At 43.3% G+C, this 21,325-nt stretch overlaps 1 protein-coding gene across 1 annotated transcript; it reads left to right on the top strand.

The window, feature by feature from the left end:
- Positions 1-879: 879 nt before the first annotated feature.
- Positions 880-16,560, top strand: efemp2a (EGF containing fibulin extracellular matrix protein 2a). The gene is made up of 11 exons (XM_049586076.1): positions 880-1,067; positions 7,832-8,078; positions 8,701-8,749; positions 8,872-9,057; positions 9,582-9,704; positions 9,870-9,986; positions 11,715-11,834; positions 11,958-12,077; positions 12,232-12,358; positions 12,874-13,069; positions 15,677-16,560. The coding sequence occupies exons 2-11, from the start codon at positions 7,977-7,979 to the stop codon at positions 15,848-15,850; spliced, it is 1,314 nt and encodes a 437-aa protein (XP_049442033.1). The 5' UTR covers positions 880-1,067; positions 7,832-7,976; the 3' UTR covers positions 15,851-16,560.
- The last annotated feature ends 4,765 nt before the right edge of the window (positions 16,561-21,325 follow it).

Raw genomic sequence — 21,325 nt, 5'->3', positions numbered from 1 at the left:
TCAATTACAGCTATGCGACTGCTGCTCATTTAATTCTGAAGACGCTCTCATTTTGTGGGGAAACACGAGGGTGACCTTCAAGTTTGACTTCGAGCTGAGTCAGACTAAAACTAATAAAATCTGACATGGGTTAGGCAACATCTAGACCAGTTTGCAACATAACAGACGGCTAAGTTTGCAAGAAGAAACGCTGCCGGAAATGATTCCAAGAGCAGTAATGGATTAGTCACGTACAAACAGAGCAGCGAAGTTGGTCAAGAATAATGATAGCATTTTATTTTCTCTTATTTCATCCCAGAAAGCAGCACCGGTTTTATTCTGAGGAACAAGCTGACAAATTTTCCGAATACGTCTCCGCTCTCTCTCTTCCACTCTCTAATTTTTGTCCACATTCCATTAACTTCTCTCTCCCCAGCTATAAATATCCTGCATGTCAGATTGGACGAGAGCAAGGGCTTTAGTCGCTTTATGGAAAAAAAAAAAAAAAGATGGGGGAGGTAAGTATAGATAGATGGGGGGTAAATGGGAAAAGGGAGGGAGGGAAAGGGTGGGAGAGCTTGGGGCTTTTGCGGGGGTTTAGTTTAAATGAAACCAGGTGTGTTGTGGGACCCGTAAGAGGGGGCATTGGGTAACAAGATTGGGGGGGCAAGTGTGTGAATCTGTGAGTTGTTGTTCCGCCTGCGATTTGGACGGATTTGGAATTTTGGTATTTGGGCCGCAGACCAGGAATTTGCATCCTGGGGGGTCAGGGAGAGGGGGTTTGGAGAGTGGCAGTGCAGGGGGCCAGATGGGGGAGGAGGTCGGGGTGGGGGTGGGGGGGTGGGGGGGTAAGAATGGGCTGTCCCTCTCCTCCCTCTCTTCTCTCCGTCTCTTGCCTGCGCTCTTTCTCTCCCTCCCTTTGCATGTGTTCAGCTGCTCCAGCTGTCGGTCTCCCCACTCACTCTCTCAGGGTCATACAGGCAGGAGTTTAAGGGACCACTTCTGTACGCCAACTCAGCCGGGACGACCGCAGCTAGCAGAAGGACACACCGGTCAGAGGGAGAAGACACATCCGAAAAGATTCAGCTGTGAGTTCCCCTTTGTTTCTTTCACATCTGTTAGCGGAGATCTGTGTCAAAAAGACAATGACTCACCACGTTTGCTGAGTTTTAAGACGAACTATCGGAGGTGAGATGTACCTCTTACCCACTTTTCTGGTACAGGCCATACACGTCACAGCTGCACCACTGCTGTGCTCTCCGCTCTGCTACACTTTGCTCTTCACAGGAGCCAAGATACTGTGGCTCACAGTCTGTGTAGTTTGCTTCTTGGCTCCGTGCTTCAGAGACTGTAATAGGGGGATAGACAGGAAGAGAGGTAATGAGTCACAGGGCATGTATTATTGTACAGTATGTTGCAAAAGTTCTTCCACCTCATCCCTCTTGTACAACTCTTAAAGTCAGTGTCACAATCTCAGTTTAGTCACGCAGAGGGGGGGTGAATTCTTCCTCTCTTTTCCTCTATTAAACAAGATGAAACAGGTGGCAGCTACAAGAACATACATACATAAACGTCTCTGGATAACATCACAGACAGTTTAGGATGCTGCTTTACGACTTTGACAGTGTATTTTACCACTGTTTATACAGTTTACTCCTAATAGCTAACATGTGACAGCTCCACCATCACTGTAATGACTCAGGTGGGATTATAAAAGCAACAGGAAGGAAGATGAGGTCCCCTGAGAGCAGCGCATCATCTCATGCCACATTGTATGCATACACTAATACATCACAGCCCTTTAACACCCTTTACACAGGGAGACAGAGCAGTATCAGCAGTGAGAGCACAGAACGGTTAAAGTGTGTGAATTTCTCCCACAGGCCATTATCCATCACTGGCTAAGGAGTTTCCCAGAACAGGACATTGTGTGTGTGTGTGTGTGTGTGTGTGTGTGTGTGTGTGTAAAAGTGACCCCCTAGTTGTGGATTTGCAGGTTCACTGCCACAACGGTAACAAAGCGCAGCTGGAAAGCGCAGGGCCACCATGTTCTCAGGCTGCTCTACGCACAGCCAAGCAGAACAACACAAAGTTAGCTATGTATACACTACAACCCACGATGGTCGTCCTGCAGTTTACACTCTGTGTGTGTGTGTGTGTGTGTGTGTGTGTGTGTGTGTGTGTGTGTGTGTGTGTGTGTGTGTGGTCCAACTGTGTGTTTTCTCTGGTCCCCATGTGGTCACTTTTGTGAGCCGCCTGACATTTTGCTTGTTAAATTGTGCTGACAGTGAGAATTTAGAAATGGGTCAGCCTGCTGTTACTGAGGCAAAGACAGGCCCCAAATGGTGATTATATTATTGTTGATACTACACACAACAGGTGTTCGGGCAGGGATATTTTGAGGTGTCAGCGAGGGCCAGAGGTGGAACCCAGTCAGTGTTTTGCAAGTCGCAAGTCTCAAGAACTTTGACTTTTGAGTCCTTAACAAGTCATAATGACTCCTCACCAAAAGGCCATTTTAACTTTACAGAAATCATGAATGCTTCTTGTCATTTGAATTCATTTGTTAAAACTAGCGTGACTGAACTTAATCATACGACAGCAGTGCTGACACTGCACTTTCATACAGCACTATTAACTAATACCACAATTAGCTCATAGCACCCACATTATCTCGCTGACTATGTTAAAACTTCTTCCCCTGTTCTTTGTGCAACCTCAGATGACGAATGAGGTTTGAAGTTGTTGCGTCTTCAGTCCGCATGTTTTGCATACTGCAATTTGGTTTCTCTTGACAACCACATAATTTTTGTATGTGTTGACTGGACGCTGTCAGATTATTTCAAAGGGAATCTGGGGAATTAAGTGTCGACTTGTTGGTAATTAATAAGATTAACATTAGTTGATTCAGGAAATTAAGGGAAACAAATTGATTCATGGCACAGAATACCCAATTTTTGGGCTTGGGTATCAAGTATTTTTAGGTCAAAAGGCTTAAGTCCAAGATAAGTCACAAGTCACTGGTGTTTAAGTCCAAGTTGAGTTGCAAGTTTCCCACTTTTATCGAGTCTAAAGTCAGTGAATTTGTGACTAAAGTCTCATTCAAGTCCAAGTCAAAACAAATGTCAAAACAGTAAAAAAAAAAAAAAAAAAAGAAGCCCATCACAAGCTCCCAGAGCTCAACACGTCTTCAGATGTCTTGTTTTGTCTGACCAACAGTTTAAAACCCACAGATATTTCAAATCATCATAACTGTGAAGGTGGCACCAATAAAACATTTAGTAACTTTGATTGAAAAATGACAGAAATGATGAATCTACGTACTTGTTGATTATTTTGATGTGATGTGGTGTGGTGTTACAGTCAACCTGTGTTTCTTTACGTCAGTCAAAACCCAGACGATGAATTCCTGCACTCGGGTCACATTCCCTGGCATCCTCCTACACAATGAGGGGAGATGAGAGGTTAGGGGAGCAGTGGCTGGAGGTTTGGCACCAGCTTTCCTCTTATGTGAACCATGGGGGGTTTCCCAGAACCTGATACTCTGGGAACCACTGCCGTGGCAGGGCATCCCAGCTGGGAACTGGCGCCCACATCCTTGCCACGGGCATTCCAGAGGTCCACCGCCACTTGATCTCCAGCGGCATCAGGGCAACACCCATGCGTCCCTGCTGCCCGCACTCAGTAGCCAGTGAGTGACTGGACCCTGAGCTGATGGCCAGTTTGTTTTTGGGTGGTTTTGGGCCACATTCTTGCTGGTTGTAAGTGTCCGCCGGGCCAAGTCAGAGAGGTCACGTACTGTGGCTGTCTGATTGCACGGCGGTATGTGTTACCGTCCATGCTTACAGGGTGAGAGCATGTTTTGCTGCATTTCACCACGCAAAGGTCACAAATGGCCGATGATGTCATCCATCAAGTATTTGAGGGTGCCCACGTCACCTTGTGGCCTTCTGTTTCTCTCAAAACGAGACACAACAATAAGCAGTGCCTGCAAATGTGGCCTCGGGAGTTTACATCAGTGCGTTTGTGCACGTAGACAGTCAGTGATTATAACCTTCCCGTCACGTATTTTAACTGGAGCTCACTGACTTTGCAAACAGCACTTGCTCAGAATTTTTTTCATTCCTTCAATTGGTCTGGGTTTTTTTTTTTCGACTCTTTTGGTCTGCGGGAGCTGGAAAAGGTGATTTGTTTATGTTTTAGAGTCAGCTTAAACACTTATAGCCTCTCTCCAGGAACATTAACTGAAGGGTGGTTGTGTGTGTGCTGGGAGGAAAGCCCAGTCCATCAGAATACTCAGCAAACATAATACACTATAAATCTAAGTCAAACACACACAACACTGCACAGAATGTTGTAGTAAAATATTAAGGTCATTTACGTAAGTGAAAGAAGCAACACCACAGTGTAAAAACACTCCACTGCAAGTAAAAGCCCTGCATTCACAATTCTGGTTGTGTACAAAATACATAAGCATTACCAGCAAAATTAACTTTAAGGATCTAAAATGAAAGTACTCACTATGCCTAATGGCCCCTTTCAATATAGGGCCCTTACACGCACAACGTCATATTTCGTAATAATACAGTTATTATCTAGCAAAACAAGATCAAAAGTAGCTACTACATAAAACTTCAGGAGCTCTTCTGTTAGTTTTGTTTCTGGACACCTTTGTCATTCTTACTGGTGACCTCATGTAAATCCTAGCAGAGCTTGTCATCATTGAACCAGAGCAGGTCTAATCAGCCACGTGAATGAAATCACCTGTGTGGGTGTGCAGCACCTTTAATCGATAATAATAAACATTTTTTCCTTATTAGCTGATCACATTTTGTATATATCTTATAAATTAATGCAACTACTAACTTCAGTTCTCAGATAAATGTAGTGGAGTAAATATACAAGAACAATATTTCCCTGCTTCCCCAAGCTAACTAGCTTTTAGCATGCTACTTAGCATGGTCCTAACATGCAAGTCAACACAGTGGGCTACTTACTTTAACAGGTTGTTTGTTTCATTTGGTGGCTCAATATAAATTTTGTTACCAAGTTTCTTTATGCCATTGCTCCAAGAGCTCATAGTCCCGAAGACTCAGTCATCCACAAATAGGCCCATTGGACCAAAAGACCATTTGAGTGACAGTGTGGTCTAACAAAAACAAATGTGCATTGCTCCAACGGGCTGTTTGAGAATTATGGTCATTGGACCGTCTCACTATGGTGAAGGCACGGCCTGCCATACTCTGCCTGTGACTGGCTTACCCTGATTATTTTACCCTAACCCAACCAATTACACACATCGTGTTTGTTTTCAGGACACTGGGTGCCAATTATTCTTCCTCCTATAGTGAAGGCAGGACCCACCCTGCACTGCCAAATAGCCGTTGCCTTTGTTGAATGGGTTGGTTTAGGCTTGAGGAGTGAGGTTGGTTAGGGTAAGAATATCAGGATATGCCAATCAGAGGCAGAGTAGGGTGGGTCATGCCTTTGTGTACTGGGCACTCGGACAATTGGGCTTTCAGTCCAGTGGTAAAAATTTTCTGACAATGTGGCACTTCATAATTATGATTCGTCAGAAGAACGAGCAGTCCTTCCTTTTTTATTTTAAGACATGTCAAGAGACATTCATCCATCCATTTTCAACCGCTTATTCATGGCTGGATAAGCGGGGGCAGCAGGAAGTCCAGAAGCACTCCAGAAGTCCCTCTCCCCAGCAACACTTTCCAGCTCCTCCTGGGGGATCCTGAGGTGTTCCCAGGCCAGATGAGATATATAATCTCTCCAGCATGTTCTGGGTCTGCCCCGGAGCCTCCTACCAGTTGGATGTGCCCAGAACACCTCTAACAGGAGGCACCCAGGAGGCCTTTGGACACGAAAGAGCAGCGGCTCTAGTCCAAGCTCCCTCCAGATGTTTGAGCTCCTCACCCTATCTCTAAGGATGAGCCTAGCCACCCTCCTGAAGAAACTCATTTCGGCAGCTTGTATCAGTGATCTCTTTCTTTTGGTCACTACCCAGAGCTCATGACCATAGGTGAGGGTTGGGAAGTAGATGGACCAGTGAATGGAGAGCTTTGGTTTCTAGCTCAGCTCCCTCTCCACCACGACTGCCAATCCATCTCACGCTCCATTCTACCCTCCTTCATGAAAAAGACCCCGAGATACTGGTAATTTCAAAAAAGTTTCCCCAACCAGTGGGGTAACTAATCTGTGGCAACTGGTAGTGAAACCAGTTTTATAGTGACGGTGGCTGGACAACTGAGTGGGTCATGACATTCACATCAAGTTGCCCTCTTTTAAACCAGTTGGGTTGGCCACTGCAGTCAAGAGCAGATATAATGTATAAGGCTAGGGGGGAGTATCAGAGAGGAGGGCACATTGGCTTTATGACGGCACAGCCTGATACCTCCTGCAGGGCCTAGTGATGAGACAAACGTCATTACCATGAATACTGGGCTTTCATAAGAGGCCTCCCCCAGCTTCTGGCACACTTTACCCAGAGCTGCAACAGCTAATCAATAAGACGTCAACTGTACCTCCACTTAGAGCTTCTAGCTCAGTAACACATGGAGCAGCCAGTGGGAATTGTAAAGTTCCTCTGTGTAAATCCTCATTTGGACAAACAGCTTTTTCTGTCTGTGAAATTAACGTGGAATTCTTTACCTACAGAACTCAAATTGGATCCTGATTTCGAGCACTTTAACTCAAACTGAGACAGAATTTGAAGAGGAATAAGTTATGCAGTCATGGATAATTTGGTGCTTCCTATTCTGTCGTGCTAATTATGTATTGCAGTTTGTGTCTTGTATTGTTCTGCCTGTATTTCTATTGTTGTTTGTACTTTGTGTTCTTGTTGCTGAGTCTTTCCTATCTTAAGACCCAGCTAGGGATGGGCATTGCTAATTAGCTTAGGCTCTAAATGCTGTGGTGTACTGTGGCAACTTATTTCATAACCCCATAATCGATTTGAGTAATTTTTAAAGAAGAAAGCTTTGATTTCAGCTTCTTAAATGTGAATATTTCTGGTTTCTTTACTCTTTAATGTCAGGAAACTGAAGGTTGTGAACAAAACAAGACTTTTGGGGACGTCATTTTGGCCTTTGGAAAATGCTTATCAACATTTCCTGACTTTTTATACCCCCAAAAATGAATTGATTAATTGAGAAAATAATCAACAGATTACTCAACGATCAAAGTAATTGTCAGTCGCAGCCCTAATTTTACTGAGCGTTGATAAGTCTCTGATGTAGAGTAGATTTAGGGCCTTAAACCCTCTTCATCCACAGGGATTCCTTGTCTCAGTGACAAATTAACTTGTGTCTCACAGACGGGAGCAGCTGAGCAGGACATGCTGTTGTAAAATATGTGTCTAATAGCCAGGATTTATTTGCTCCCAGCGACATTACTCTGATACACAGTGAACCTCAGGGGGCAGCGTGTGGCGAGACTATCATTCCACTGAGTTGTAGACTGCCAGTCTGCAGACACAGCCTGTGAGCAGTAAATATGAAAGTATTTCTGTTCATGTTGACTTTGTTATTTTCAGCCGAAGGATGGAGTACGTCACAATGTTTATGTTTTTTACCTGGCAGACTGATTCATTCCATTTATTCCTGCTGCGATCAAGGGGGAACTGTTTAGTTAACAAACAGTGAACCAAGTCCAAGACGCTAACTGTTTGTGTTCTGACTGACTACTTAAAAACTGGCTCCAGTACTTCTTTGCTTCCAGTTGATTTATCCACTTCAGCTGTGGGAGCACTCATAGCACCAGTGTGTTTTCAGACTGAAACCATTTTGTGATTTCTCAGTTTCTAATGTTGTTTTTTTTTTATGTCTCTCCCTCCGATATACAGATACCACGTCTTGGCTGCCCGTGTCATCTGTACAGCAGCGCTACCTGTCTGTTAGCAGTGTGTGTGTGTGTGTGTGTGTGTGTGTGTTTGTGTTCTTTTTTTTACGTGTGTTCCCGTCCCATCTCCCGCAAATTAGTGCATTAGTATGCAGGGTGCTTGTGTGTCAATCTTGTGCGTGTGCATATGTGTGTCTGTGCTCCTCCGCAGTGCTATTTCACAGCCGCCCACAGAAAGTGACACCTACACGGTAAGGATGGACGGATCTCTCTGCCTCCTTCTCTCCTCCTCTCACACTCCTTTCTTTTTATACGCACCTTCTTTTTTTTCTCCATATGATATATCACAGATTCTTCATGTGGAAACGTTGGCCTCAAATCCCCTCTCTCCTCTCTTAGCTCTATTTATGTCCTCATCTTCTACTTGTTTAATATTCCACAGCAGTTTTCCCTCTTCAGCATTTTATAGTAGTCGTAGCTGGGGGTAATTTTAGCTCTAATTCCATGTTTCTTTTAGGCGTCACTTTTTCTTTCCATGCAGCGCACAGCAATACTTTTTTCCCCAGAATGATAATGACCCTTTTTCCAAACAGTGGCCTTAAATTCTTTGTTTCTGAAGTGACATTTGGCTTAGAGGAAAGTAGTTTAAAATGTCACAAATCCTTTAACAGCGGCAGACTTCTTTTCTCTTTGGCCTAGCTTCATGAACACAGAGGAAACAAGTTTCTCGGTTTCTTTTTTTAAAGTCCCACTACTGGGGATATATTATGTATTATGAATATATTATGCAACTACTTGGCTCGGAGGGCCTGTTCACATCTTTCTTTCCATCATTTTCTCACACTCTCTTTCTCTCTCTGCTGCTCTTTGTAGGAATGCACAGATGGGTATCACTGGGACCATCAGACTGAGCACTGCAAAGGTAAAGTGCTCTTTTACCTGCGTTTATTCCATCTCAACACCTAATTCTCAGCTGTGATCATGCTGTTGCTCTTCATGTTGTGTCCTTATTTGTTCCTAACAAGTAAAGTTTTGTCTCATCAGACATAAACGAGTGTGAGACCATTCCAGATGCCTGCAAAGGGGAAATGAAGTGCTTCAACCACTACGGAGGGTACCTGTGCCTTCCCCGCTCTGCATCAGTCATCCCGGCCCCAGAGCCCGCCATCACGCCCACCGAGACCAACCCCTGCCCTCTGGGCTACGAGGCGCAGGGAGACAGCTGTGAGGGTGAGTGTCTGGTTTGTAGGTCTGGGGGGGTTGGAGGTGGACAGGTGGCCACAGGATGAGGGATCATCAAGCAAGTTTGTGTGTGTGATTGTGTAAGTTTATTGTCGGCAGCCACAGATTGCAAGGGACAGGTGGCCGTAGCAGGTGTTGGGACTGGAGGCTGCATGTTGGTGCAAACTGCGTGGGTGTGAGTGAGTATGAGTCCACGGGGGGCAGACAGACAGTGTAGGAATTTGGAAGATTTCACACCAGGACAGCTGCTGTGTTTTTAAGAATCTGACTAGCAGCGAGAAACCTACTTGCACTGGAGGACAGTGAGGTGTTCATCTGGGACAGCAAACATGATTCATCATGATGTGATATTCTCAGCTGTCGGGTGCAAATGAGGAGAACAGAGTCGCCATCGTCTGCACTGCAACAGTCACACTGTGTCATTCAGTCACGGTGAATGACGCCGTGATTCATCACAATAACCACATTTCTTTTACATGTGTGTCCCTGTTTCACTTCACCCACAAACACAGATATCAACGAGTGTGAGCGAGACGAACATGACTGCCAGCCCAGCCAGGAGTGCATCAACACACTGGGTGCCTTCACCTGTCAGTGCCCTGATGGTTATCGCAAGGTTGGCACAGAGTGCATTGGTGAGATAATTTGAATTTATCCTGTAACTAAGCAGGCTTAAATAAGGCAACTCAGATTTTTTTGCCACATGGCCTGAGGGGGAAGTTAGTTACAGCTGCAAGAGTGACCTTAATAATGTGCAGGAATGTGAATATCCCTCCTCTGACTCTGTTTCTCCATCTCAGACATCGATGAGTGCAGGTACAGGTACTGCCAACATCGCTGTGTCAATGTCCCCGGCTCCTTCTCCTGTCAGTGTGAACCTGGTTTCCAGCTGGCAGGAAACAACAGATCCTGCATCGGTGAGTGACGCCCTCTGCAACGAATTATAAGACTCAACTTTCACAGCCACTGTCTCTGAAATCAGGCACAAAGTCTGCAAAGTGTAGCTTCCACTCAATTCAGTCTTACAGAGATTGTACTCAGGCTTTTGTCAAAACATACAGAACGTAAAGCCTTTGAAAATGTAGTTAAGAATATTACAGATTTCACACATCAAAGTGTGCTTACAGGTCTTGGGGAAAACTATTGCTCAGTGCTTATGTCAATAGTCATATAAAGTCTTGACTACAAGTTTGAAAAGAAAAAAGAGAAAACATGGGGGTGCTGAGTTGGAAAGAAGTGAGCTTGCCAAACCTCTTTAGATCCTCATCTCAGCTTTAGGCCAAAGGTTAGAGGCTACATTAGAGGCCACTAGCATAACTAAACCAAATCTCTAATCCAACTGTCCATGACCAAGTTGCATTGTTGGTAACACAGGCACCAGAGGAATGCATAGAATAAAAAAAGATGATGTCTTTGGTTCTGCTGCATCGATTTGGATCTCTTTTTCAAACTGTCCCTCATGAGTCTGACAATATTACAGTAGTGTGATGCTAAATCAGTAAGGCACACCTGAAAGTATTTCTCTGTAACATTACATGACTACATAGGTTGACAATTTACGTCAAGATATCAGAGGAAAAAAAAATAGTAAGGGTGTTGCTCTTCAAAATATATTATCACATATTCATGGACAACATTTTAAAACTTTCTGTGACTTATTAAGGATCCTTTTTTTTTTTTTTTTTTTTTTTTTATATATGTTTACTTCTCTGGCGTTTTTCAAACATAACATATTTACAGGGTTTAAAGCCTGTGACTCTGCACCAGTCCGTTAGAACTGAAGAAGCCTCTTGGATGAGAGGCGAAACGTCCTCAAGAAACTCAAGCAAGTCAAGTTGCCTAAGATATAGCACTTAAGATCAGATTCAAACTCTATTCAAACAGAATTTCAGTAGCTGGTAAACATGAAGGGAGAGACGAAAACACATCACACATCGAGGCATGTTAAAGCTACCTTGCATCAACAACTACAGAAAATAAATTTGCTGTTATTTTACATTACTTGGAAGGTTATTCACAGAAGATTACTAACACAACGAAAAACCATGACTTTTACAAATTCCATGACTTTTTCGGGCCTAGAAAATGTGATTGTGAGACTCCATTACCCTTCCAGCGAGTCTGTAGCACTCGCCATTGTGAGTATTACTTTTCATTGGTTATCTGGCGCACTGCTTGACAACAGCATGACATTACTCATGGGACTGACTGGCTAATTGACTCCCCCAATAGCGCTCATTTGTAATTTTTTATTGTAACTGAGAAACCTCTGCTTTATGACTCAATGCCAGACCAATCAGTCAACTCGCACTTGGAGGAGTTAGTTGGATTCAAAGGTCTGGACTCTGGCACATTGGACACAAACACACAGAGCCCTTCTCGCTCTGACCCAGTGAGGAAAACAGCACGGACAAAAAACTCTTGTGAAGAAACCAAAACTGTTTCAACTCTGGCAGAAAATTGTGTATTAATTTTGGACCCCATCACTCACAGTAACGAGCTAATTGAGAAAATATGTTTGCAGGGCCTTTGAATTTGGTGATTTCTGCCTTCAGTTAAAGTTTTTGATTAAATGTTTTTGGGATGCGTGTGCTCTTTGACTCTGTCAGCATTTAAATGAAACTATTAAATCTGCCTCCCTGCAGATGTGAATGAATGTGAGATGGGTGCCCCCTGCTCTCAGAGGTGTTACAACACATACGGCACTTTCCTTTGTCGCTGTGACCAGGGCTATGAGCTGGGGCCTGATGGCTTCGCTTGTAACGGTAAGAAGGATTAATACGAGTGCAAATTTCACAGTGTCAGTGAAGCCAGCCTGCTCTGTTTTTTGTTCCCGTTCCACCTTTAACTGTGAACAATGAATAAAACCTGAACTTTTCACTCGGCAGACATCGATGAGTGCAGCTACTCCAGTTACCTGTGCCAGTACCAGTGTGTCAACGAACCTGGGAAGTTCTCCTGTGTGTGCCCAGAAGGATACCAGCTGCAGGGCACCAGACTATGCCAGGGTAAGCACAAACCCGCCTCCATTTCCTCCCAGCACCAACACCTTCCTCTCTGTGCTTTCAGAGTTACAAAAGCTGCACTGATTCAAAGGTTACTCATTCTTCGACCGCAGCTCCGTTCAAATCAGACATCATCAACTGTTTTTCTCTCCCGCAGATATAAATGAATGTGAGACAGGTGAACATCAGTGCACCGACACGCAGACCTGCGTCAACATCCACGGACGATACCAGTGTGTGGACACAAACCGCTGCCAAGACCCTTACGTGCAGGTGTCTGAGAAGTGAGTGACACCTCATGAAAGCCCGTGTGTGTGTTCATAAGCAAACATGCACACTTAACACACCTTTTCCCAATTACTAAAATATGTGCTGGCCATCAACTCTGAATATAATCAGCCCCTGTATTGAGTATGGCTCAAGCTGCAAGATTACCCCAATTACTTTTTCCACGTATGAGTCCAACTTTGCAACCTTTTCTTCTGAACATGGTCCAGTGTAATAAGAAAACTATTACACTGTTACAAGTGTTGGATTGGTAACAGGTGTGGGTCACTATTAACAAATCCCAGATGATTTGGTCATATAAAACGTGTTTTAGAAAAACATGAGGGAAAAAATGGCTACTGTTCAATATTTTTTAACATTTTATAGGAGAACTTTGCTCTCAGTTATATTACTCCCTCTGCTGGCTGATATATGAACTACTGTTAATGTTGTCTGCACCAAACCTTACTACAGTTTGTAGTTACTGTACTCACCTTACTCTGTGTGTGTGTGTGTGTGTGTGTGTGTCCAGCCGCTGTGTGTGTCCTGTCAACAAGCCTGTTTGTCGAGATCTGCCTTTCTCCATCGTCCACCGCTACATGAGCATCACCTCTGAGCGCTCCGTCCCCTCCGACATCTTCCAGATTCAGGCCACCAGCGTCTCTCCAGGGGCTTACAACACCTTCCGCATCCGCTCCGGAGATGAAAATGGAGACTTCTACATCAGGGTGAGAACTGTTAAAGAGCACAGAGAGGAGTATGATTAATAATTGTTCAAGTTAAAGGGACAGTTCACCACAAAATCTAAAATGCATAGTTTTCCTCTTATCTGTAGTGCTATTTATCAGTCTGGATTGTTCTGGTGGGAACTGCCAAATATTAGAGATATCAGCTGTAGAGATGTCTGCCTTCTCTCAAAAATAATGGAACTAGATAGCACTTGTCTTGTAGAACTCAAAGCACCAAACAATAAATTTGTACAAATCAACAGCAATGTCTCTTTCCAGAAATCATGACCCAGTTACTCAGGATAATCCACAGACCTTGTTGTGTTTCAGCAGTTTCATGTAGGACCTATTTTCTGTCTACCAAACTACACCCGCCTACCAAATCACCGTGCAGAAGCAAGGGTGCATCTACTGCTAGCTCACCTACTGTAGCACCACTGAGCTAGCTAATGTTACAGCTCAACTGGGGAGAACACTATCAATGTTTACATCTCGTGCTGTCACGTAGAGTAGATGCATGCTTCCTTTTGTGCAGTGATTCAGTGTGCTACTATGAAAACTGCTGACAAACCTGGATCAAAGTGATGATTCGTGGCTTGTGAGTTTTAACTGCACAGACTGTAAGGAGCGGCTCTATTATATTTGTGTTCGGACCTGTTTGTAATTGACAAACAGAGTGAAAAATTTAATTTCCCCTCAGGGATTAATCAAAGTATATATATAAAAAAATATTTAGTGTCTGATGGATATGTTGGAAAAACACTGACACTTTTTATTAAACATTGCATATTTGTCAGGTAGTGCTGTACCCTTGACGTTATGGCAGTTCCTTCCTGACCAAACCTACTTGAAATGTCACCCATTACACTGCATTCTTAAGCAGCACATCCTAACAAAGGAACTCCTAATACAACATCCAAATATACTGAGTTTCTGTTACCACTGAATAAATCTGTGTTGGTCCAAACATGAAAAACGCCGATTAGTGTCAAAGAAGAACTTTAAGATGCTGTAGATCGTGTGGTTTTTGGTGTGTTAAACTTTGTACTGTAGAACAGGTCAACACTGCCTTTCAGTGCAGATCTATTTAAAGGTACACTATGTAGGACTGACGGTTACTGTTTGCCAACACTCTTGCCAGAAAAAGTAAAAGTAAAAGCCAACCCTCAGATTCACTCTTGTTTGACATTTCGCCTTGCTATATTTGCTTTTTTTTTTTTTTTTGGCGCTGTGTCTCTTGGATGCCTGCTGCTTAAGCTCTGGCACCTGGTCACTACCTTTTTATAAAGCCCCGACCTCAGCTTAAGGTTTTTGATTCAATCCAAGCCTGCAGGAGAAAAGTGTAAAACCACAAAGAGATGGAGACCTGTTCTAACTCTTCTATTCTATTCTAACATTTTCTAACTTGACATCATTATGAATGGGGTCCCTCTGTATTTCTTGTTGCAATGTTGCAGTAGATGACAAGGAAACTATCAAGAAGGAACAGTCATGACAACAGTGACGGTATTCGAGGAGCCAGACTTTGGTGTCAATTCTATTGAAGTTAATAGGGAGGGCACTGCAAATCACACTTTAACCAATCATATCTTTGTTGTTTCAACTTTTACTAAAAATGCTTCCACCAGAATAAAAAAAAACACACAATGTAATGTAGATTGATGTTTTTATCTAAATATGTGCATGGTGTGGTCTCCAAACAGATCATGGCTCTGTCTGTCAGCTGCATCTCAGCCTCTGCTGGACAGAGCCATAATCTGTTTGGAGACCGAACGAATGAACAAAGAAAATGAAGAAAACGAACATGTCAATCAATTGAATATTTTTGGCAGCTCTTCCATACACCAAATGTAATAAAGAACCAAAGCTACCTCATGTAAGCTTAGCTCTAAAAATCAGGTTGATGCTACACTGAGTGACAAACGATAGCTATTGGTTATCTTCTAAGACACTGAGGTGATTATAGCAATGAAGCAAAAAAACACCATATACATAAATATTAATAATAATATGTACATAACTAACTGAAAAGTCAAATAGTGTTAACCAACTTAAGGATGGAAAAGCACTGTAATCACTTCAGTGTCTTACAAAGTAACCACTCAGTTAGCCTGACTTTTGGAGCTCAGCTAATGTCAGGTTGCCATGGGCCCTTTTTTAAATTTGGTGCTTTGAAGAGCTGCCAAAAATATTAAATTGTCTGACATATACTGTCTTGCGAAAGCGAGAGGTTATGATAAAGCTCTGTAGAGCTGACCGGCCTCCTCCTCATGAAGTTGATGGTGTGTTTCTTTACTTGAGCAGCCAGCTAGGCTAAGTGACTGGCTAACCTTGCTATTTTAAGAGTGAGTTCGTTATCAAAATGATCAATAACACCAAACACAAACAGTAAATATGATCAGCAATTTGTACAAAGCTAACTGTGAAAAATCAAGTAGTGTTCACTAACTTAAGGTGGCACTTAAGGTTGGAGGGGAAAGCAATGTTAGCCACTGTAGAGCTGACAGGAAGTAAAAAACTTTGAAAATCAGATCGTGCAAGTAAAGAATTCCTTTATGTAAAAGTATGTAGTAATATGCTCACTAACATTTGTCTTGTCTTCTCCAGCAAATCAATAATATCAGTGCCATGCTGGTGCTGGCCCGCGCTGTGTCGGGGCCCAGAGAGTACACGTTGGACCTGGAGATGGTGTCAGTTAACCCTCTGCTCAGCTACCAGGGCAACTACCAGACCAGCTCCGCCCTCAGACTCTCCATCTACGTCGGGCCGTACTCCTTTTAAAGATGAAGAAGAGTGGAGGGACACAGAGAAAGATGGAGAGGGAGAGAGAGCTGGGGAGATAAAAACGGAAAATGACGCTGTAAAACAAAAGTGGTCGATGCAGTTCAACCAGTCACTGTGATGTTACACTCTTTATACACTTTTTGTACGTCCAAAGAAAGCCACACATTTCTGTCAGCCATATACATTCAGTTCAGTATACAAATGTAGCAGTAATGTCTAACAGATAAATAACAGCCCTGAAATAATTCCGATTTGTTCCCTTGTGTTTAATGTGTTATGTTTACTGTTATTTTTTACTCGACACCTATCTGACAGCATCATTCTGTGGTCAATGTGTATGAAAAGGGATTTTATTTTCTTCACATCTGCTCAGGGTGATAACAAATCTGTGTGACATATTTCCCGTCTGTCTTCAGGTGGAGATATTCACGCCCAGATTAATCTGTTTTCACCAGTTTACATCCTTATCTGTGGCTCCGCTCTGTTTGTCACTTTATTCGTGTCAGCCCCGTTTCCTGTTGACAGACGTGATTCAGTAACCACTCAGATCAGACCTCAGCAGTCCACGCTCCTCCGTCACCCTCCACTGTTCATTCCTATGTACAAGCGTTCCATCACTGCCTTTTGTAGGTTTGTCACATTGCTGATTGTGTTGTACTTTGTTTTTTTTGTCTAAGATTTAAACCCAAATAAAACAATATACCTTTTCCTGTGTCACAGTTACTACAACACATTCTTACTTATCTTTTTATTCTCATTCTCCAAAGTGAGGATTTGCTCCTTTTTTCAGTTTTTATCATTATAAACTGAGTATCTTTGGGTTTTAGATTGTTGATTACCTATAGAAAGCTTCTTGGGCTCTAGGAAAATTAAAATAGTGCCTTTTTTAACTTTCTAACATGCTGCAGACAAAACTATTAATTAGCTATTAAAAAAAAAGCTACTGCCACATAAATCGGTAATAGATATTGGTTACAGCCCTGAAATTAATATTCTTCTAATATTCTTCATTGACAATGTGCTAAGAGTTGGCTGATCGTTCCTGTGGAGGCCGAGTATTATCTTTAAATGATGTTGTTCCACACAAAAGCTCAGTGAAGTGACTGTGTGCTGCTCTTTGAGGGAGTTGGGGCAGTTTACCTGATGCACATTCATCAAACGAGCCAGTTAGTCTTCATCCTTTGAGTATTTTCTTTTGTGCCTGAAAAATACTGTTTGAAAACACTTCCAAAAGAGGGGAAATCTCACCCTTGTGTCACTTGTTGAAGTTTGTTTTTGAGGAGCTCCTTGTTGCCTGTCTAGTATGGTGTGTTCCTCCCTTTGGCCTCAGGGAGGCAGTAATGAGCCTGTAATGGTTTGGTGCACCACAGTGAAGCAAGGTAGACTCCACACAAGAAAACTTATTTGGGCAAATAACTCCAAGGTGAGGATTATGCTTTATTTGTACAGTATTTTTCTGTTTTACAAGAGAAAATACTTTACAGAGCGTGTCTCTATGAGAAATAGAGACTGCCAGCAGATTAGATAGTCCAAACAGGGACTGTATGATGTCACTCTGACCTCTCTGACAGGCAACACCATTATCTGGTCCTGTCCAAGCTCCAACCCCCAGGGGCTGAAAAATAGAGCCAGCGCACAAGTGCCAAAAACTGCAGTTCCTCAATAGGCCACTTGTGGCTGGCTCCAAAAACTCAGTCCCCGTTCACCCCCATGTTGAAATGCTCAGCTTTACAGCAGAAATAAACATGTTTCCAGCCTGGTACAAAAATGGGTTTGGTCCCTGAAGCTAATTTTCCTGTAAATGACAACTAGGGGACTCACCTGTTCACATTTTAGTCAGGCTTAAGGTTTTGCAGAGTTAAGGGTGTGGCCGCTTTGAGTGACATGCTGTCTATGGGGAATCTCCATATATAGCCCATTTTACACTGCCTGTTCAAGGTAGGAATACTACACCGTTATTCTACCTTGCAATTCTCTACAGAAGGTATGACTGCGGAAAAGGGGGACAGAGTTGTCCTACCTTTAAACCGTCAGTGGATGGAACAGTGCCAAATCAACGTCTCTGTTGAAGAGACAGCCTGCAGGATGACATATCATGTGCGCAACCCACCATCAGGAGATGTAAAAAGAAGCTAGAAGCATTTGGCAGCTAACACAAAGAAGAAGAGCAGCAAAAGGAAATGTCAGCAAATGGGAGCCAATAAGGTCGGGGAGCGCCTTATTCCCTGAGCAGGATGAGATTAACCGTCATATGACAGGGACAATAAATGCTTGTTATTGCCATATTATGCCATTTGTTTTTGTTTAAAACACATCAACCAACATGTATGTCACATGTCACACTAGAGGCCAACCTTGTTGTGTTATACATCACACCCATTACAGCTCTTTTGCTTCCATAAAGCCTGGCATGCTAACTGAGATCACACACTGGGGTGGCATTATGCTGGTGTTGTTTGGTTGCATATAAAAAAGCAATGCCCGTGTAATGACGGGTCGTCATTGTGGCCCTATCGCAGGATCTCTGTGTAAAAAGGGCTTATGACTCAGATCAAACCCTCACTCCTACACAGCTCCACCCTCTTGACTCAATATGGTCACTTCTGGCTCCAAAAACCCAAGACAGTGACGGCCAAACTGCCAAACTCAAGGCCTCAAAACGGGAGCCCACAAACCAAAGAATGACATCATGGTGGCGACATCCATTATTTTTATACAGTCTATGGTCCTGACCTAAAAGTACATTTGGGCTGCCTTTAAATTGTACTTTTGGGGCGCCCAGTAGCTCAGTGGGTAGAGTGGCAGCCCAATGTAGAAAGGCAATGTCCTTACCACAGCAGCTGCCGGCTCGATTCCAGCCTGCAGACCCCCCTTCACACCTCAAACTGTCCTGTCATTAAAGGCAGAAAGCCCAAAAAACAATCTTGAAATTGTACTTTCACCCAATTAAGGAGCAGATACTTAGCAGTGTGACACAGTCTTATGTTACGGCCCACCTGACCAACCTGTCAGCTTCACCTGACACGGCCTGCTCAGTAATCCAACCACCATCACTGTTTGTCTGGTTCCCTAAATCTGTGTTACAAAATAAAATGGTGTCAGTGTGAAGTCGTGTGTGAGGGTGCAGCAGGCAAGTCTACAGGGTAACTGTTGTTTGTATGAGTTCAGCCCACGACGCAGAGAAGGCTCGACTGTGTGTTCCAGCGTATCAGAACCACCCCCCTCTTCACCTGCACCCACACACTCAGCACAGCCCTCCGTAGCAAATGTATGCACTTCTTTCTTTAACATCATCAGCTCACAACAACCAGCTAACAGCTAACATCATCGTGATTTCTGTCCTTTTAAACGTTTCTGTCCCGTCCTAATATGCAGCCACGTTAGTAAAATATAAAGAAAGATCACTGCCTCATTTAGATTCCTCTCTTCTTCTCTAATGATCTAAAAATGTTTCATTTCTGCAGCAGGACGAGGTAGATCACAACGTCCTAACGTCCTTAAATTGGAGAGGAAAGGCAAAATGGCTGCAGTTTAAATGAAACAGGACCGAGGCTCTGCAGCCCTCTGTTCTATTTTTACTGTCACAGCACTTCACTTGTGTGTTAACTGATTCTCCTGACCCACAAAAAAATCCTAAGGAAAAAGAGAGAGAGGGAGAAAAAGAGAGAGGGGAAAGCCCTTATTTCACAGTCCACTGCTGTTTGCTCCGCCCAGTCCTACACACAAACACACACAAACACACCACACACACCTCCCATCTGTCCTCACTGGGGGGTGATGACTCACACACACAGGCCTGTTTTATGTAATCGGAGCAGACAGAGTTCGGCCACCAGGGGGCAGCAGGCCACACAGATCTCCTGTCAAAGCAGCAGTCCAGGAATAGCAACAACCTGAGGAGAGAGTGTTGGTTTTATAACCTAATTGACTAGTGAGCCTACATTTTCTCCAGTTTTCCATGAACTCATACACCTGTGGGAGGAAAAAGTGAAGGCAACTTTGTCTACTTTTCACAAATTATGTACCGCACAGCGACTACAGCAGCGTACAAATACTTTCCAAGCTCTGAAATATGTTGTAGCGCAGACTTTTTCTTGCATAACCTGGCATCTTGTGATGATGCAGAACAAAGATGACAGAGCCTGGCGATGGTGTTAAAGAGTGCAGTAGGGTAGGAGGTGTGCGTGTGTGTGTTCACATTAGGGGAGAGAAGTGGTACAAGTCCCCTGGCACTTCCTGTTGGCATTCAGATAGAAAAGAAAACCTGACTAAAACAGGATGACACCGTTATGGATGTAATACTGAACAAGCCTACTGGGCACAGACCCAGGGGCTCGATGGGTCAGGGGGCCACGATGAGGTGTAAACCAAACACAAAGAGACGCAAAACAACCACAAAGAGATGCAAACCTACCTCAACGAGATGCAAAATGACCACAAAGAGACACAAAATGACCAGAGGGAGAATGAAACAATCATATAGAGGCCTAAAATCCACAACCAAGAGACACTTAATGACCACAAAGAGATGCCAAATTACCATAGAAAGAAGCAAAATGACCACAAAACACCTAACATTACCACAGACACTCAAAACAACCGCAAAGAAACACAAAATGACTCCAAAGAAACAGAGACCACAAAGAGATGCAAAATGACCACAGACACAAAACAACCATAGAGACGCAAAATGACCTCAGAGAAATCCAAAATGACCACAGAGACACAAAATGACTTCAAAGACGCCAAAATTGATGACAATGAGATTGAATGACCACAAAGACACACAAAATGGCCCCAAAAGCCCCAAATGACAACAAAGAGATGCTAAGTGACCACAAAGAGACTAAAAATGAACACAAGAGATACAAAATGACCTCAAGGAGACCTCAAAATGACCACAAAGACACCAAAATTGATGACAAAGAGGCTGAAAATGACCACAAAAAGTTGCTTAATGACCACAGAGAGACTAAAAATGAACGCTAAAGATGCCAAATGACCTCAAGGAGACCCGAAAATGACCACAAAGAGATGCAAAATGACCTCAGAGACCAAAAATGACTTCAAAGACACACCAAATGGCCCCAAAGAGCCCGCAAAACAACCATGAAGAGACGCAAAATGACCTCAAAGACACCACCACTGACAGCAATGAGTCTGAAAATGACCACAAAGACAGACACGCAAAATGGCCCCAAAAAGCCCAAAGATGAACACAAGAGATGCAAAATGACCTCAAGGAAACCCAAAAATAATCACAAAGACACCAAAACTGTCGAGAAAAGGGCCTGAAAATGACCACAAAGAGACGCTTAATGACCACAGAGACTCAAAATAAACACTAAAGATGCAAAATGACCTCAAAGAGACCAAAAAATTACCACAAAGACACACAAAATGGCCCCAAAGAGCCCAAAAATGACCACTAAGAGATGTAAAATGACCACACAGTGACTTAAATAACTGTAA

Source organism: Epinephelus fuscoguttatus, linkage group LG9 (genome assembly GCF_011397635.1).
Source record: "Epinephelus fuscoguttatus linkage group LG9, E.fuscoguttatus.final_Chr_v1".
NCBI lineage: Eukaryota > Metazoa > Chordata > Actinopteri > Perciformes > Serranidae > Epinephelus > Epinephelus fuscoguttatus.
The sequence above is the reverse complement of the archived record's forward strand: the minus strand, read 5'-3'. Positions and strand labels throughout refer to the sequence as shown.

Coding starts and splice junctions, on each gene's coding strand:
- efemp2a (XM_049586076.1), top strand. CDS start 7,977: ATGCAGGGTGCTTGTGTGTCAATCTTGTGCGTGTGCATATGTGTGTCT. Junction 8,750..8,871: donor TCAGACTGAGCACTGCAAAG/GTAAAGTGCTCT, acceptor TTGTCTCATCAG/ACATAAACGAGTGTGAGACC. Junction 11,835..11,957: donor TGATGGCTTCGCTTGTAACG/GTAAGAAGGATT, acceptor TTCACTCGGCAG/ACATCGATGAGTGCAGCTAC.